This window comes from Tyto alba, unplaced genomic scaffold, assembly GCF_018691265.1.
Source record: "Tyto alba isolate M040663 unplaced genomic scaffold, T.alba_DEE_v4.0 Super-Scaffold_5, whole genome shotgun sequence".
In the NCBI taxonomy this organism is placed as follows: domain Eukaryota; kingdom Metazoa; phylum Chordata; class Aves; order Strigiformes; family Tytonidae; genus Tyto; species Tyto alba.
In genome coordinates, this window is record NW_024881326.1 from 23,418,639 (window position 1) to 23,437,961 (window position 19,323).

At 45.4% G+C, this 19,323-nt stretch overlaps 1 protein-coding gene across 6 annotated transcripts in view; it reads right to left on the reverse strand.

Annotated features, from left to right (window-relative positions):
- PLS3 (plastin 3) overlaps window positions 1-19,323 on the reverse strand; it is a 47,546-nt gene that overhangs the window by 2,442 nt on the left and 25,781 nt on the right. For all 6 annotated transcript variants that reach the window (XM_042807241.1, XM_042807238.1, XM_042807240.1 and 3 more), the window contains exons 3-14: window positions 12,096-12,259; window positions 9,528-9,657; window positions 8,948-9,080; window positions 7,552-7,633; window positions 6,722-6,887; window positions 5,465-5,607; window positions 3,910-4,005; window positions 3,193-3,388; window positions 2,484-2,562; window positions 1,699-1,813; window positions 1,446-1,579; window positions 464-587 (exon numbers count right to left, since the gene is read on the reverse strand). In XM_042807241.1, coding sequence (XP_042663175.1) covers window positions 464-587; window positions 1,446-1,579; window positions 1,699-1,813; window positions 2,484-2,562; window positions 3,193-3,388; window positions 3,910-4,005; window positions 5,465-5,607; window positions 6,722-6,887; window positions 7,552-7,633; window positions 8,948-9,080; window positions 9,528-9,657; window positions 12,096-12,259 — 1,562 coding nt within the window. The remainder of the gene's footprint in view (window positions 1-463; window positions 588-1,445; window positions 1,580-1,698; window positions 1,814-2,483; window positions 2,563-3,192; window positions 3,389-3,909; window positions 4,006-5,464; window positions 5,608-6,721; window positions 6,888-7,551; window positions 7,634-8,947; window positions 9,081-9,527; window positions 9,658-12,095; window positions 12,260-19,323) is intronic.

A 19,323-nucleotide genomic window follows, 5' to 3' on the forward strand; every position in this document is an offset into this window, starting at 1 on the left:
AAGCAGCAGTGTTAGTGATTATTCCCAGGCTGGACCAGAGGGAAACCCAAACTGCTGCTGCTTCTTGTAATGATCCTGCAAGATCATGACCCCAATTTACTGCAAGTGCTCTGAAAATACTACGGAGTAACCGGTGTGCAGGCAGCAGGTCTGCCCCACTGACCAGACCCCCAGGGACAACGCTCACCAGCTCCCACCCCTGTGCTTACCAGCATCCCGGGCCCCACCTCGTCCCCGGAGCCCGACCACCCCCCCTCCTCTGCCCCCCCATCGGCTCTCATCCCCCACCGTGGGCAGTCCTAACAAGTCTCCTCTCTGCTAGTTCGAAGCCACTTTGTTCCCATCACAGACTGAATCCTGTTCTGTTTAAACCCCTTTCTACAATGCCCCTGCTGTTTCTCCAGCCAGGGAAATATTTTTCGGGGCACCCTTCTCCTTTGGGATGAAAGAAGAGAACCTGTACCTTGAAGTTCTGGATGGAGGTGGACTTGCCAGCTTCTTTCAGGGTCTGGTTTACCCAGCTGACTATAATGTCATCATTAGCTTTCTGACCATCACCCAGGTCCTCGAGGACATTCAGCGTGTACCTGAGAACCAGCAGAGAGAATAAGATTAGGCACAGAGCCTGGGCAAAGCCCTGGTGAGAGTGCAGCCAGGATGCAATGTGAGCCCATGGCAGCTTGGAAAGTATTCACGGAAGCAGAGCTGAGACTTTTTTTTTTTTTTTTCCTTAAAAAAAACTCCTTTAGCAAAAAGGAATAATCATCTATCTTATCTGAAGTGTGATTTCTGTTGAAGCATTTAGTCTTTCTGGACTCAGGACACTTGTTGAACTGTTTCACCATTGACCATGTGCTCCATAGGGGTAACACATTACTCAGAAAGTGTGCATCAACTCACAGGATAGCATTCTGACCTCTAATGCCAAATAAGGAGCTACCATGCAGCTATTTTGCAGCTATGTATTTGCATCATCTTATAACTCTTCAGAAATAGGTAAGAAAAAGGACGGTCAACTTTATTTGGTATTAAGTTTCTTCTTCTCCCCATTTCAATGCAGAAAGGGGTTATAAAGCAGCCCTGGAATGTTTCTCTCTCAATTTCCAGTTAAAAATTAGATCATAAAAGTTGTGTAAATGTTCCTGCCTAGGGTTTCTGGATGTGGACCAGACTTAGGCAGGCAAGAGAAAGAGGTGATCGTGGTCAGCAGGATGTTCATAGATCCACCAGTGGGTTCTCTGGAAGTCTCTGCTCCAGCCTCCCGTGTTCAGCAGGATCAGCTCTGCCGCAGTTTTCTCCAGCTGTTTCTCAGAACCCCCCCAAGGGCAGAGGCTTTACAGTCTTTCTGGGTGACCTGTTCCACTGCTGCAGTGCTCTCATAACAAAAAAACTTCCCCAACTCTGTACTCCATTCACAAGTTTTACATGTTTGAGATGGGTCCTACCTTCTCATCAACTGCCAGACTAAGGCTAGTGTCAGCGTTGGGTTCCCATCATTCAGATCCTGTCCTCCGATGCCAACCAGGGAGAATTTAGCTGGATGCTTTCCCAAGTCTACAGCATAGTTACAGTTTTCTAGCTGCACAGTAAAAAGAGTTTAAACAGAAAATCACTCACAAATACATTCACCTGACTGTAAGCCTCAAATAGGAAATTTTAGCATCCAGGGCTTCTTTTAAAGTCTTTTGAAACGTTTACCTTTTTCATATTTGCTCCAAGCTTAGGGTACGGAGGCTTGTTAACCTTATTCCAGTCAACAGGAACTTTGATCTTTTCATATAACTGTAGTATTACCAATGCATCTTGGAGATCGCTAAAGTGGAAAACATTGATTAAGCCTAATGTTTCAAGGTTTAAATGCACTCTAATTGTATCACATCACAAAAAATTACTGCTCTTTATGGGTTGTTGCAATTTCAACAACCCTAAAGAAAAAAGAAATTCAAAACATTTTGTAGTTTTCTAGTCAGGAGAAATGCTCCATGCTTAACATCAGCTAGCTACTGATCTAGAGCAAGTTTTAGCATGGTAATCAGCAACAGATCCATGGACAAATTTTGCTACGTAAAATGCAAAGGTAGCCACCTCTCTCCACAGACTACAGGGACCCAGAGTATCTTGCCTCCCAACTGTCATGTCTTGGTTAAGCCTTAAAATTAGGTGACAGGGAATTTAGTTCTAGTTGCTTTAATGCAGTTGGACAGGCAGATCTAAATGTACTGGGATCGCAGGGTGCCAACTGGCACAAGATAGGGGAAAATAAACCAACTGTCTTCAGCCCTCAAAGCCAACTGCTGGTGTGCCAAGTCCTAGCTCAGAAATCCCTAAGCTACAGGCTGCAGGAATGGTATGGTGAGCGTCTCCCACTCCCTACCATCACCATCTCTCAAGTTCTTTGCTCGGCACTGTGGGCAACAGCACGCTGGTGTGGGCACATCTCTACTTCGATGTAGTCGGGTCTCCCCCAAGAGCCTCATGCTTACCCGTAGAGGTGATTTACATGGGGGTTCACACCAAGGGAATTCATCCAGTTGCGGAAGGTCCGTTCCTCACGTGTCTCTCCTAGATGAGAGAAAACAGGTTCATGCAATTTCTGCAAGCTCAAAGCTGCACAGGGTTTTTCACCTGGCAAGGCTGAGAGCTTTAAGCAGCATAGTTCATCAATTAGGTTTCCGAGGAGAAAACAGGGTATTATTGCTACTGTAATTTTTTCGAAGGAAGAGGGTTGCCAGGCCTCAGAAGAGCATGCCTTCTGCACTTTCTGCAAGAAAAAGTAGTAGAGAAAGGTCTTTCACATGGGAGTTAGCTGCCTGGCTCCCAGGCAGCTACAGCTCTAATCCCAGTTCTGCCAACAATTAGTGCTCCCAATAACGTCTTGCTGCACTAATGAGGTGCTCCTGCCCATCACAGGAAATGGCAGAACCAACTTCCCAGCCCTGGCACGGGGACTGACGGGCTGCTGGCAGAGCTCCTACAGGTTCAGGCTCCACATCAAGGTCCGAGCAGCTGAACAGGGTGTCAAGTACCCTTCTCATCTGCCCCAAGTCAATAAACAACCACTGCAGCAATGATGCCTCAAACCACAGGTGTTATTTCAATGGAGATACCTCTGTTGGGCACAGCCTCTTGTGACACAAGTGTTTACTTTAGATATTTCCCTCCTGCTAATTTTGTGACTGATACTGCCATCACCTTCCAGTAGGGTCCAGTCAATGTCCTGGTTTTCAGGCTTGGTAAGTGCTGGGTACTTGTTGAACAGGTTGGCAACGAAGGCCAGGTTCAGTTTGGGATTGCCACTGACCACATCAGCCGGCGTGACGAACTGCCGGCAGCCCAGCCGATCTGCCTGCTGAAGCATGTACTCCGCTCTCCGCAAGTCATCCTTTTCCTGCCAGGGATGCAAGGCAAGAGCTGTCATGGAAGAGATAGGGCTGCAGAGCAGATGGGAAGCTCCTGACTGCAACCTGGGGCAACGTCACAACTCCACCCACCTTCATTAGGCATCAGTTGTTAAGCAAAGGGCCGAAGCATGTACGCTAATCCCTGCTGCTGCAGATGCACTCGTCCCAGTTTGTCTTGGTATCCTTGCTAGCATGGTGCTTTCCAAGCTTTCCACACTTTTCGACTTTTCTGCTTTTTGAACTTGGTGGTTCAAAAGCAGAAATCAGCATGCTCCCAAATGGAGCAAATCCACTAGTGATTTCTTAATCATATATGTTAATTGGCAGGTAGTGATCAGGCCTGCAACAGCCACTCATTTAGCACATAACTGAGGTGCACACACACCCACTGATACTTTACACGCTCTAGAAATTAAGATACCATGTTACCTAGATGTCATGGGGCAATTACAGGGTGCAGGTAGTTCACAATTGTACAGCATGAGGACACAACAGCCTGAACACTTACATTGAAACCCGACATATTAATATTGATCTGAGGCTCTCCTTCTTTCTGCCCTTTAGGTGCAATTTGATTGAGGAGGTGGAAATAAGCTCTGGAATCCTGAAATGTATGAAAAAGAAAATTCAAGTCTCCCGCGCAGCAGTGAATACACCAAAACAATTCATTTCAAGCTCATCTTTAACAAGTCACTGTGCACAATTGGCTTATGTACCTTTACTGAATTACCAAAATCTGTAAGCTTAAAAGAGAGCATAATGGCATAAATCCAGGCAGCAGAAAAGGAAACAGAAAGGGAAAAGGTTAGAAACACTGAAGATTCACATTCTGGGTTTTAACTGTTTGAAAGCTGCAAGCTCTGGTGTCACAGCCTCCTCTCCAACGGCTGGAGGAGGAGGTGGCCCCGTGCTGCTCGCTCTCACGGCCCCCACAGCCAGATGCCCCAAGGCAGCCCTAACCCCTAAACAAGGCAGCCATTCCTACTGCTGCAGCAATGATGAAAATGACACAGCGAAGACAAAGTCCAGGCAGAAAGCTCATTATAAAACGTCTGAATGTTTCCTCCTGTGCCTGCCCAGTAGCTAGAATAGCTTAGAGGCGGGAAGCCAGGGACGGTCACAAACTAGGAGGAGCAAACAGCTGCAGTAATTATTTATCAACTACAAGTCCTTCTAGTCCTCAGCACTAAGAAGGACATCAGCACGTCCTGGCAGTCTATGGGTTGCACCAGACAAGCCAACAGCTATCAGCAAAGCTGTAAGTCATTTTGAAGTTGGAAATAAGAATGACCATGTGTGTGTGCTGGGCTCCCCAGGCACCTCAATTATAATTTTTTTTTTTTTTTTTCACCCCAACAGTCCTTTAATCTGGAATCCGCTTCAGTCCTCTTTCTCCTCCTGGAAAGTGCTGGCCATGTGAATAAGCTCCAGAAACCTGCTGAGACCAGTTTCCAGAAACCCCACACTGACCAGGAGTCACCATCCTCTATTTCTCACTAGTTCTGAGAAAAAGCCACCCCCTCAGATCTGAAAAACAGCTGTAAGACCCCCTGTTCCCATTTCTACTCAGCCCAGTGTAGAGAATAAGGCGTCTTGTTTCCCTTCCTCCCTCCAACTGATGATGTTCTGGATGAAATACCATCACCTGCCAAGACTGTGTGGAAGTCATGCTGTCCAGGGATGCAGCTAAGCCTTTTACCCTGCCTGAGCAAGCTGCATACCCTTGAATATGTTATTTCCATCAAAAAAGATGGATTAAGAACTTTAGAAAACACATGAATAATACCAGTTTCCTACTCAATTAAAAGAAGCAACAGCTTTGCGGCGGGATAGCACTAGCACTGGAAGAAACACTCAGACAATTCAACCTCACGGCAAGAGAGAACAGCATTGCAGTACCTTAAATATGCCGTCCATACAACCCCTGTTAAGCCCGCTCAGTGTATTAAGGTTAAGAAAGGTCCTGTCTACAGGTGAAGGGCCTCATTTACACATGCAAACATGGCCCTGGCCTGCTCCCAGCCTTCTCCCGGGCACGTGCAGGCCAGGAGAGCTCTCGGTACCTTGATATCTGAGCTGAAGTTATTGATTTTGTGCCAGCCTGCGTTTTCCAAGTGGAAGTTGGCCCATCTTAGCAGCAGCTCTTCTGGGGATAGTTTCATAAGGTCCTCCAGATTTTCACCATCACGGAGTAAGGCAGCCAGTGCTAGAACAAAAATGCTTGTGAGGGGAAGGAAGGAGTTTTCAAGAGGCAAACCTGCATGTCAGAATTAAAGCTGCAGCAACATTTCAGGGGGAGAAGAGGGGGGACAATACTAACTACTGATTAGATCAAAATAATCTGCATATTAGTGGAGTTTTCCTGAGTTGGTTGTTACATAGAGAATAGTATGAATGATCTAGAAAACTGTGTGTAAAAAATACTTTCTAAATTCTTGTGTAACAGTATTCTCTGGATTTTACACACAGTCTTTCAAGCTGATGACAGCAAGCTAAATGTAAATGTACTTCTATCTCAATGAAAAAGTGTTTCCAAGCAGTTTCATAGGCACTGTTATAAAAAGCCAGAGAAGCCAAGATAACCACCCTTTCAGCTGGCCAGTGCTTCCCTTGCCATGAATTTTCAATCTAAGCCAATGTTACCACTTCATGACTGGGAAGTTAAAATAAAAGACACTGAAGCCCCTCCATCATCTAGGTGCTCGGATAGCCCGTGCAGGAATAACAGAGCTCTTTGAATGATTTGAAAAGTTTAAATTTTGGAGCCTGTCATGCAGGACTGAGCAAGCACAGGGGGGAGACCCGCAGCACCCACTGCTCTCCCACTGCCAAGAACAAAGCAAGAGCTCAGCTGCCCCACTGACAGTAGCAAGGAGGATTTCAGGAGAACCAGGTCACTGCAAACATTCCTCAAAGGCCGAAGCCCTCCTTTTTAAGGAAGATGTGCAGTTGTCTATAATCCTAAAGGGATGCAAGCAGCTTTTGCCACCTCCCAGCAGCCTGCCCAGCCCGAAGAGCAGATGTGCCCCATCGCACCGCAAGGCGTGAGCCAAGATGCCTCTTGGCTTACAGCCTTGTGCCCAGCCAGCTCTCCAGGGGTGACACATGTCAGCAGGACGGCACAACCCACCCGCCTGAACCTGCTTCACCGCTACCAACAGGCTGGAGAGCACTCAGCTTGGCCCATGCCCTGATGAACCCGCAGGCGAGCACCCCCCTTTCAGCAGAGAGGAGGGAAGAGGCAGCGGCGGGGCTGGAGATGACAGCACAAGCGATGCAGTGTTCACGCTTTAAAAGCACCCACTTATAGTTTCATTTACCTTCATTTCTGCTGAGCTCAATGTCGGCGAACAAGCCGATCTTAATGATCTGCCAGAGAAGCCCAAGGACCAGGTGGGGTTTCCCTTCCCTCAAGTCCTCTGCGCCAATATTGACAACATGACACCCGATGGCAGATGCAGAATTCAATGCCAGGTTCAGGTTCTCCTGCAAACGGCACGGCCAAGTGAGACGCAGCCAGGGGAGATGCTGCTTTGCCTTTCATCCAGCACCACCAAGGAGATTCTCCCCTCGTCCTCGCTCCAACAGCAGCAGCTCGCAGGAAACGCTCCCGGCTGCTTTCCAGCTGAAGTTTTAACAGAGCTGTGGTGGCAGCGGGCTGAATCTATAAGAACTGAACTAGGCACCAGGGTTTAATTTCAGCCTCCGGTATCTAGTTTCAGCCTCTGAGTGAGTCGCATCTAGTGACATCAAGAACAAGGCTAGAGAAGTGTTAAGTTATACACACACGCACGCACAGGCATCCAAGCAAAAACAACCTGGCGTACTATGGAATGACTCCGGGAGCCAACGCCAATGACCACACTGTTTTAAAAAGACAGCGCTGTATATAATCACTGCATCACTATCAGGTGTGCACAGCATTTCAGCCATTTTACCCGGCTGGTCATCAAATTAGCATTTTTGTCTTTTGAACTGCACACACAGCACTGTCAATTATGCGCAGTACAAAACTGCCTTTAATAATTAAATGCAAGTTATAAAACTCGCTCCTTTCCAGAGTTCCACAACAATGCCTCTAGCCGCTACGCTGTTTTCTTTAATTTTATCAAAATATGAATTTCAGCAAAAATACAGGAAGATATTATACCTGAATTATGAATGGTGTGAGTTTCTTCTTGTTAATTGCCCTTTCATCAATTGTGTCCGGAACAGAAAGATTGATCATTTTGCTGGTAGGAAGAAAAACAATAGTATTTGAACAATATTTAGTATTTAATCTCAGCAAAGCTCAATGCACTGTTACAATACACACCACAGTGCACTTCGTCTGTTTGGTTTTATGTTTTTTGTTTTTTTTTTTTTTTAAAATCAAGGTTGTGTAAATCACAAGTTAATATTTACGTTATCAAGAATGTATTTGTAACTAATAGCTAAAACTGAAACCGTAAACATGCTACTGGCCACTACTGATCTCAGCTGCTGGAGCACAAGGAGCACATGAATTATTCACACCGCAGTCACTGAACTAGTGAAGACTTACTGCGCCACTGACATCCACTGCAGATTCTAGTAAGACAACACACTTCCTCCTATTGTAAAAGTGTACTACTGCTGGCAAGAAAACACTGCCCTAAAAAAGCACAAACACTCAGAGCTCAGTGAGGAGGCACATGAGTGCGATGAATTTTTAGTCAACGGAAAACATGGCAAGTTTTTACTTTATATTATGAACTACTTCCTACTCAGTTCTGACTTTGCCTAAAGACATGAATTACTTGAAACCGGGGAAATAATAAAAAAAAAAAAAACACACACAAGCTAAAGAAAACAAAGAAAAAGAAAATAAATTAAAGGCAATGGGCATCCCACTAAACATCTTTTGCATATTGATACAGAGTTACTGAAATTCCAGGCTGATCCAGTTCTCCACTATATTAATTCACTTACATTTAAAAAACAAACCAAACCCACAAAAATAAAAGAAACCCCATACATCGAAGGCAGCCAGTGTTTAGAAGTACAGGATGCTTTCTGTTTTCAGCAGGCAGCTAATAAGTTACTTTACTATCTTAGTGAAGCTGTTATCAAAAGCAACAAGAGGATTCCCAGAAAATCTATTTTGGATTTAATTCATAAGGTTACTAACGTTCCCATACAGGTTACCATCTGCCTAAACGTGCAAGAAAATGGGCTGTTTAACACACCTGCCCTCCCCCAAGCTACCTAGCATCAGGCTGAGTTTTCACCAGGACAACTTCTGCTCCCGCATCCCCTTCAGCAAACTGAGTCTCAAGCCTAAACAAAAACACTAGACAAAAATACCAGCTTGTGAAGCTGGCATCAAAGCTGAAACATCATGCAATGACAATGAAATCCTGGGTGACTGAGCCCCTTTTTATACATGCAAAACATTATGCACACACACTAGTCACAAAAACAGCCTAGCATAGGATGAAAATTCCCCATAGGATAGTTTTGGTAAGTTATTTTGGTGATTTTTCCAAATTATTTTTTTTTTATTTCAATGAGCCATCATGACTTACCATAGTACAATCCCATCTCCCACAGCTTTGAACAGGTCATCTGTATTTGGGTTCATTGGAATAACGTGCCTACAGTCGGGATCATTTTCCAGGGCTTTGTTTATCCAGTTTACAAACGCATATTTTTCTTCCTCTAAAGATAACCAATTGCAAATTTAATACAGGCTTTTTCATTATATAGCAAAGATTTTCCCAAAAGAATCAGCGTACAATAGCCCAGGGAAATAGAAGCCCCACTATTATTACCACATTTTTTTATTATCCACACCAAGTTTTAAGAAATATCACCTTCACTTCCAATTACCAGAATGTTCCTGTTATTTACCGGTTTCTCAACAACTTGAATATAACGAAGTGTGACACAAGGACTTCTTCAGCAAGCACAGTTAACAAAACAAACAAGCAGACGTTTAATTTACGCACTGCTGATCTCGCATCACCCTCTGACTCTGTCCTGCTCACTCCTTGACGCGAGAGCACTGAGCGGCCGGAGCACAGAAGGGCAGCACACAGCGATCCGCTACTTGGGGGCGCAGGGCTGCCCCGCGCCCAGGCCAGGAGCCGAAAGGCAGAGCAATACCTGAGTAGGAGTGCTGCGTCCCCTCGCTGGAGAGCTCCGAGGTCCCCCCGATCGCACAGATTCCCTCCTTCCTGTTAATGGCTTTTCTGAACGTTTTAGCGATATCGCTGCTCTTCACCTCTTGGAAAATCTACAATTTAAAGCGCTCTGTTAGACAGGACAAGAAAAACTTGTCTTCGTAGAATGAAAGGACCACGGAAGAAGCTCTTTCTTCTTGGCTTTAAAGCAAACTTTGTAGTAAAATCAGCAAATGTGAAGAGCCCGTCTAGGGTGTAGTGGTATTAAATTTAACACAGATAGTGGGCAGGGAGGCGTCCCACTCTCTCAAACACGTATTGCAAGTACCTATTGAAACAGAAGCATTCAGCATGAAGTACCTCGCATACATTTACCTTTTGAAGTAGATTTCAAGAGACCATAAGAAAAAGAACGTGAAACCTTTGCAGTCTGAGAGCAGGTACACATGCAGCAGTTTCTGCAGGACCAAAGTTGAGAAAGCTGTTGTGCAATTTTAACCTTTCTGTGTAAGCCAGGTGCTCATGTGAATGTGACTTTAGTTCACACAAAAGACTTTGTCCACAACCCGAGAAACAATTCTCTTTTCAGTGTGTAACAGTGAAATCTGAAATAACGTGTAACAACGAGCGCTCCAGGTAAGGATTCCTCCTCCCACAACAGCAGGCTTGGGCTGACAAAACACCCTCATGTTTTGAGATGCTTTAGCGCAGAAAGATTACACGTGGCATTTGTGCAGGTTGTATGTTACTATTAGTGGCCCTGAGGTCCTACAGAACTGAGCAACTATTTGGAAAAAAAAAAATAATAATAGTAAAAAAGAAATACGCTTAATGCCTAGAAAGCCTACTGTAACTCCCCCAAAACTTAACCAAATTAGTTTCAACCATGCTGAAAACACAAATTAAACGTATGCACGTTCTCTAAACACTACCCAGAAAAAGGCAATGAAACAGCCCTGTAAAGCAGAACAACAAAGTGCTTCTGTTAAAAAGAGAGGAGGGGACTTGCCCACCTGGCTGCAGAGGTGCCACTGCAGGGCCAGCCTGCTGGCTCTCGCGCCTTACCTTCCCCGGCCCTTAAACACAGGGAAAGCAGCCAGTCACCACGATGGTGTAAGCGCAGTTACACCACCTCCTGATGGCAGGCAGAGGTTTTGCTCACTCCAGTGATCAGGTAGAGCCAAGGGAAAACTCAAAAGCCCAAAAGTTTGGGGTTTTCTGGCTGGTTGGTTTTAAACATAAGGATTTTGATACAAAAATTTGCTGAACTAATTATTGGTATTGCATAGCTTATTTGAAAACATGTGCCTTAATGCTGACGTACCACTAAGTCACTTGGCCCCAACCTCAACTGAGTTCATGTCATCCTTTGTACCATAAACTCCAGCGAAAGTGCTCAGAGCTAGAGAACAATTCTGTTTGTAAAAAGTCCTACAACTAACCATTGTTTCTCCTGCATAGCTAAGTTGCCCATAAGACATTTGATGTTTACTCAATCATTGGTACCATTCAAATGTGACAGAAGAGATTTATTTCTTCCTTCCTAGTGCAAAGTTAAGAGTTACGGAACAGCTCAAACCAACAGCTGAAACATGCACCCAGCATGCAAGCGTTCACAAACTGCAAACAAACTTCCACTTACTAGTTGACTCCGAACTCAAAAGTTCAGAGGGTCTGAAAACAATTAAGGAACAGAAGGTGAAGATAAATGAAGAAATATCAAGAAAAACAGTTGGCATGAAAACAGCTCCCTCAGTGTACTGCACATAGTTTTATTACTCTTTCAACATTCAGTTATCAGAATATAAAAAGGATGAAGGGATGGATATTGAACCGGTATCTCAGAAGTGCTGTGCTTTTCTAAAAAATTTTTTAAAAATTTAAACTTCTGACCTATTTCTACGTTAAAAGGCCTGCCCTCTAGCTTCTCCTATCTCCTCACTCCTGTTCTTCCCTTTTAAGGCAACAAATGGACTTAGATCAAATTTTCTTAGATCAAATTTTTAGATCAATATCTAGGACTAATCTTCAAGTGTGTCTTGAAATGCCCTCTCAAGTCTTCAGCAAATATTTGTAGTCTTACTAAATTGAGAAAGGAAATTATACTGCTTCACTGCAAAAACAAGCATTCATCTATGAGCCTGGAAAAACTGAGTAGCTTCCAGTCAATACTGTAAGCTTGGAGAACTGGAAGTCTTTTTTTCCAGTTATCACCTCATGTGGAAATGGTCTTTTGGTCTCTCCAATGATCTTTTCAAATAGGAAAAGCATGTGGATTCTTTTTGATTTTTGTTTAAAAAAACCCAATGTATTTCCCCTCTGTCCAAATCTAAAGGCTGGCAGTGACAGTACAAAAGACTGATCATATGCAGAGATCTGTACAAAGAACCTATTTTTATATGGCAAATCCTCAAAAGCATTCAGTTTGTAAAAAGAAAACTAGGATTAAGGTAGGTGGCTGAGAAGCCAGGTTCAACCCCTCTACCTGCTTCCTTAGCTTTGTCTAAAAGGGGTCCCCCCAGGCTGATGGAAATTCAGAAATACCACTTACATAGACAAACTCTTCAAAACTTATCTTCCCATCTTTATTCTTGTCACTGTCGATCATGAGCTTCTGGATGATCTCTCTCACTTTGTACCCAGGGAGAGGCAGGTTGGCTTCCTTGAAGAGCTCGTGCAACTCATAGTCGCAGATGAACCCATTGCTGTTGAGATCTGAGGAAAAGAAGGGGCAGGAGAAAATTTTAGAAACATGCCAGTCCCTTGACAGGACCAGCCCCAGATATCAGGGCCCCATACTCAGAAAAGCTTTAAGGAGAGCAAGCTGTGCACGGGACATCTACAAGACATGGAGGTAAGGAGGAATCTCCTAGCGTGGCCCATCACAGCATACCTGCTTTGGGGCCACACTGCACAGAACATTCATCTGTGCTGAAAGCAAGGTCCACGTAGGACACAGACACACAGCATGATGCCCACACCAAAAATACCAAGCCCAAGTAGTAACTATGCAATGGATACCATCGAGAATACACCAGGAATCAAAGGGACACGATAAATACACATGGCACATCCTCAGAGAGGGTCCCAGCACAAGCCATGAGATCTCTCCGGCTTTGGGCAACAGCAGCTTCGAAGCACAGCTGACCAGGATGGCTGTCAGCACACACGAGAGAGTGTGGTGTAAAAGTTTCACAACAGAGCATCTGTATTTTCATAACTGATCTCCAGAACGTTTCTTTTTACATCTAACTGCAGCTGGCTTTGCATGGTAAAAATAGATCGTAATCAAACACAGCCGTTCTTACTTTCTGAACTGAAAACGCAAAGTCAGCTCTGCATTTACATTTTTTATCATGTTGATAACGATATTATCCTTTTATTGCTAACAGAAAATTGCAGCCAGATATTTTAATGCTGCCCAAGAATGCTCTGCAAGGACATTTGCTTTGACAGTCAACCACCAAGCCACAGCAGCACGGCAGGCTTAGCGAAACGTCGCCTACTGGATTTGGTAAGAAAGAAAACAAGAATCTCGTGTGAATCTGGAGCTTTTCACACCAACAGATCCCAACCGCTTTGGGGGATGTCATCACACCTACTGAGTGCACTGGGCAAATCCAGCAGCCCTCGCCTTTCTTCAGGCAGGTGAGGTGCTGCTGCCACCGTGGACAGGCACAGGCTGGGTGCTTCCTCCCTCAGGCTAACCAGGAGGAGCAGACAGTGTGGTTCACAGCCTGGCTGGTACCTGGGCTTCAGCAGAGCTGGGTCCACCAACAGCCAGAGCATCTGAAGCAGTCGGATGGCCCGGATTCCCATCCCAAGACATAAGCATGACCCTCCAGCATGCTCAGAGAGACAGGGATTCGGGGCATGTTGCGTCATTCTCGGCGAAGTAGCGACGTTAAAATACCTTTGCTGTGGGCAAGTGGTACAGACAGCCCAGGGAAGTTACGGCAGAGCCTGAGCTGCCATCTTCTCCCCAGGGCCGGGGCTGTGGGGAGACACCAACGCTGGAGTGGTGCTGCTGGGCAATACGCCCGGACGGGCTGAGGAGGTGGGGATTTGGCAGCCTCCTACAGCCACCGTTCAACCATGGGCTCTGCAAAGTCGACACACTGCCTGTACTGGAGACATCAGCCGAGCCCTTGAAGGCTGAATGAGAGCAGTCTCTGCATTTAAGCAGCTGCGTTACCTCCTCCTGCAACCCCAAAACAGCACCCGGCCCTGCCCGGCTTCACCCACCCACCGGTCTGCCCGTCTCCCACACGGGAGGATTTTTCTGCTCCTTATAACCCAGCAGCCTCTCCCCAAGGCCACAGAGTTAAATTCCACTCCAGGGAGAGCTTCTGCTGCCCCAACACCCTGGCAGACTGCGATGGAAGGGCTGCATCAGCCCCGGTATTTGGTTTTCTTCAAGAGGAAATCCCACACCGCAGCCACTGCTGGGGTCAGTATTTATGCTTAAAGGGAGATACTTTCAAGAATAAAAGAAAACAATCAGGATAGCTCTGCAGCCTTTTTTTTTTTTTTTTTTTAAAAAAAGCAGATTTTGAAAGTCAATTTACTTTTAACGAGGTGTCGGTTGTGGTTTTTAGGTTTTATTTCACACCAATGTTCCAGCAAGCAGCATGTCCACACCACCACTCCAACCTTCCTCATTTTCTAGATCCATGTGGGATTTTAAAATTGTTTTTATAAGTTAGCAAGAAAGTGAAATTCAAATGCTTAGTGGCAAACATCCAGAGCAACACAGAACAAACCTGTACTCCCTCCTACACCCCAGTCCCTAGGCCTCAAACTAATGAGGAGCATCAATTCCAGTGGATTAATAAATACATTAAACTACTTTATGAAATGTCAGTGTTTACAATAATGCTGATGAAATAAAGTGGTTTGGGCCAGTGATTAATGATAGCAACGTACTACTGTCTGGCCTTCAATTTTAGAATTTTAGTCCAAAAGAATATAAGCTTACAAAGGCAAGCTTTATTAAACAGTCCAGCCTGAGATGTCATCAGCAAACTATTTCCCCTCTAGATAAATCACAGCTTCTTCTGTTACAGTTTTCTTATTACTAAATCTAACTCCACAATATACCTCTTTTCCCTGCCACACAGACAGTGAAGAAGAATCAGACAAGAAGGGATTTGATAATCTCCAGGGCCGATGGACCCGAAACCAAACTCTGCTTTCACCCTCAGCAAGCCTACAGCCAACACCCATTGCTTTAGCCTGTGCTTGACTGAATTGACCACAATCCTTTGCCATCCTGCCAAATTAAGCAGGTAAATCCAGAATCACCCGTTTATCACTTCTTCCAATCAACCCACCACCTAAAAAACTAAGTTTTATACCTACCCGAATGTTAGTAGGCAAAGGACAGAGAAAAACAGGACTTCAAAATACATGCTGTATTCTTGAGAGGATCATGGGTGTGATTTTGATTCAGATTTGGTAAAGGTTTTCTTCTTGACATGTCTAGCTTAAGCATTCAGAAGTGTTTCTGAACCAGGCTTGCACGTGCCATGTCTGAGTCTACTCAAAAGTGAAAAGGAAAAACACAATATATGGTATTTCATGAGGCAGAAGCCTGTTGGGTGGGACAGCAGGGAACCAAGCCCCGAAGTCCCCATCTCTAACACACTGGAGGGATGCATGGGTAAAAGGATGCTTAAACCTGGTTAAAGCTCAGTCCTACATATGAAGGCCTGCATGTCTTTTAAGGGTCCTTTTCAAGGAATTAATCTCCAGCCTTGCATTTATATTGGTTTGCTTGCAGAACAGAAACTGTAATTTAACAACACTGATTGAAATGAAACCAAATAGCAGGCCATTGTCTGGTCCATCCACATTTGCTCAGTAGACCTCAATTTCAGCCTGAAAGCATCAAACCTGACTGCAGTGCCAGCATCAGGAATTTACAGCAGTCTAGGTCAACACTGTTCACCCCTGCAAAGCAGCATCTTCCCAGTCTTCTGGATATGGGTAGTTCAAAGATTTACCCTTGTTCACTGAAAAAAAAAATAAAAAATTAGCAGCTCTGCCACATGAAGAGCCATCCGATACATACACCCACATGTGAGCACACACGGCTGCGGAGCATGACACCTGGAAAGACGCTGCCCGTCAGGAGGGGCTGCACACCAGTGGTTCTCAGCACCTGCGCGGGGCTCAGGCAGGCAGCACGTAATCAAATGTGAAGGACACACACTGCTGAGTAATGCACCTTAACTCACCCAGAACCCTTGGGTCTCAGGACCTAAGTTCACCTAACTCTTAAAAACATCCCAAACACCCATCTGTAAGAGTTATTCTTCCATAGTACCCTGGGAAAAAAATTAATCGCCGATTTTCTCCACAGATTAAAAGGGCATCTACATCCCAGACACTTTGGGAGTGGGATTTCCAAGCAAGACAGGTCTGTTGGTTCAACTGCAAGACCCCACACCAAGTTACTGGTTTTGCAATAAAGATGCTCTAATTTCAAGTTTTAGCTTCTTGGCCACAGAAGGGCAGATTTAAGTGTTAAGGCCTGGTGGATGTGCTAGCCTGCATGGTTTTGGCTTGGTTGCAGAGTCAGGTAACCTTAACAAGTGATTGAGTATGTGGTGGAATATGGACTCATTCTTCTCTTAACATGTGAAAATGCCTTTAGCTCTGTAAACATGACAAACAGGCCTGAGATCCCTATCCCACAGGGCAGCTGCTTCCCTCCCTGCTGTCTCTGTTCCTCCTCTGGCATCACAGTCAAATGTACGAAAAAGCAGCATTAAAAAAAAAAAAAAAGTGGTCACCTTTGCAGCACCAGCAAGTTACAGAATTATTTCCAGCATTACTGCAGGTCTACCATATGGTACCTTGCTGGACGTCCTGCTACAGGGCTAGACTTCAGATGGAAGGTGGTCTAAAATCCCTCTCTAACGAAATCTGAAATGGTATTCAACAGTCGAAGAGGCTGTCAAAATAGAAGCTATCCCAAATTAAATCCTTCGGCATACAGCCCAGAATTACTAATGGAAGAAAGTGAAATTGGTTTAACAGACAAGCTACAGCCTGGATTCATTATAATCTGCCTGATGGAAAGGAAACTACAGCACATCTGAAGTTTCCTATTTCTACTGAAAGATGCATACATGCCAGCATACTAAACCTGGGAAAGGTCACCGCAGTGATGTACGGCACCATCTTCTGCCCATATGCAGGTGGCGCAGCAAAGCCGCAATAAATAAAACCCAAAAGCTGCTTCAAGCTCTGGCTCAGCTTCCTCCCGACAAGTACTTAAAATAGCTTAAATAACAGGATGCAAGAGGGGAAAGTAACCCACACGTTTCCTTTTAAGGATATATGCTCGGCAGGACACACTCTAGCAGGATCACAGATCCCTATTTGCCTCGAGCTAACATTTCAGAGCATTGTTTTACCACCTTGCAGCAGCGAACAAAGTGTTCAGTTGGGTTACGATTTTTACGTACTTCGTGTTTCCAGAAAAGATGCTTATGTCTGCTATTAGAAGCGGGGAGAGGGAAGAAAAATAAACAGAGCAAGTTTGCCAATTTTGTTCTGCTCTGCCTCTGCTGTGAAGGGCCGCTGTTTGGCCAAGTACATACACACACACACCTGTTCTACAGAACAAATTCAGAGATCAGCTGAGATTTGGAGCAACCTGCTGTTCTCCCACTAACCTGCGGGTCATTCAAAGCCTAGACAGTTCTTATGTCGGACTTAATTACCTTTTTCAGCTGTTGAAATGCCTTTTTCCCCACTGCTGTTTACTGCTTGGATCACTTCCAATACAAATACCTGGTTATAGGACGCTGGGAGCTGCTTGTCTGAGCTGGAGCTGACTTTAGCGCTAACCTTAAACCACGGTTTCTCACCCGTGGACTGCTTCTCGTAAGCAGTAGGTAGTCTGTGGGAATCTTGCCTTTTGGTGGCTGTCAGAGACCAGCCTAACAGCTGCCTGGGACAGAAGGGATACCTTCAAGTGACATGGAAGGCAAGCGGTGACAGAGTATGTAGTAACACACCTCACTGCCCTCCAGCATCACCAGATGCCTCGATCCTGTCCATCTGCATACAGAAAAGCTGGTCAAACACACACCTTTAAAAGTCCCATCAACCTACACATCCAGAGCAGCAACTTGCCCCATGCTAGAGTTAAAGCAGGGCTCCAGGAAGCCCATGCAGCTGTGCACTGGAGAGGGGCACGTCTTGGTGAGCAGAAACCACCCCGTGAGACACTTCCTCCTCCTCCTCCCCACATGTCCTTTACGACATCCTAGAAGCCAACCAGCTGAGCTTTGCTATAACCATGCTCCTCAGGTGCGTGCCAAGTCTTCCAGGTAGCTGGGAGATGAAAGAAAAGCTTCATTTTAAATAGCGGCCTTAGTACAACTTTTCTTCACATTCACTAGAGATGGCATTAGAAGTTCCCAGTGAAAGTCAGTCACCCAGTTAGTGACCAGTTCCATATCCCAGAGCAAAATATAGCTCCTTTAGGCAAGAATAAAAGGAATGAGAGAGTTAAAGACACTCCTGACAGGCATGTCCCACAGCAATGCTTGCGGGTTGTACCATGCCTAAAGCACACAAAGCAGAAGGCAGCTGAAAAGGACTGGCAGATCCCATCTCACTTGTGGGTATGTCCAGGCTAATTATCACATTTCGCAGTAATACCTAAGTTTTGACACTACTTTTGTAATTTAAAATGAAACAGGGACCCACTTCCTGAGCAGGGTGAGCTGGTTTCCTAAAACAAACCAGGATCTGACTTGGGTTTCTCTGTGTTTCCGGTGCAAAGGCAGCCAGTCAACCTGATCTTGATAATTTCCCCCCACACTAATGACAAAAAGCCACCACATTCCAGCCAGGTTAATCATTTTAAGTTTATCTAAGGACAGAACAGGCTGCCTGCATCCCAGCCTTATTAAGGTTTGCACTATGAAGAGGCACATTAGGCAGCGAGAAGTGCGATGGCAGCTCGTCTCTCTCTGCAGCCGCTCACTTCCACCTGCTGGAAAAGTCCCGGGAGGAGCGAGACAGGAGAGGGAACTGCCCAAAATGCACCTTGCTTCAAGTCCCAACAGGGAATACTGCTCCATGAGAATCAGTTGTCTTTGCAATTCGTATGTCTCTCTGCAGATTGCAAATTTAGAGCAAGTGAGAGTTTTAAGAGCCACCCTGCTCTAGAGGGCAGCTTACCTACCCGATACAAATGCAAGGCAAATAGCAATTTGTATTTACAACCAGTGCTCAAGAGATGCCGATCTCCAGTTAGGAAAATGAAACCCTGGCTCTGACCACTTGTGTAACTCATTCCCAGTTAGTGCCAGTCCCGGGTGCGGCTGCCCAGCTGCATGTACTGACCTCAGCCCACACTGCTATGGTCCAGCTCCCGTCCCGCCCTTCCCCGGCGCTTCTCTCAGCCTCCAGTAAGCCATATCAGGAAACTGAACCAGCAGAAAACAATTTTCTCCGTGATGTCAGTTTTCTGCCCGTTTCAGCTTCCCGAAGCAGCCTGCCAGAGGCTTCTGTAATGCCAGCACAGGAGGAAAGCTGGAAGGCAGGCAGAGCAGTGTGGGCTGTGCAACCCCTCAAGCATCGCGGGCTCTCAGGGAGGTGAGATCCAGCAAAGAAACAGAGCCATCAGAGAGCAATGCACAATTATCACCCCACGTTGCTCTGTAATGGCCAGGTAAACAGACACTAATTAGGTTTTGCCTACACGTTCACCAAACGCTACCTCGTAGCATCTACATTTACCACCTGCACAGCTC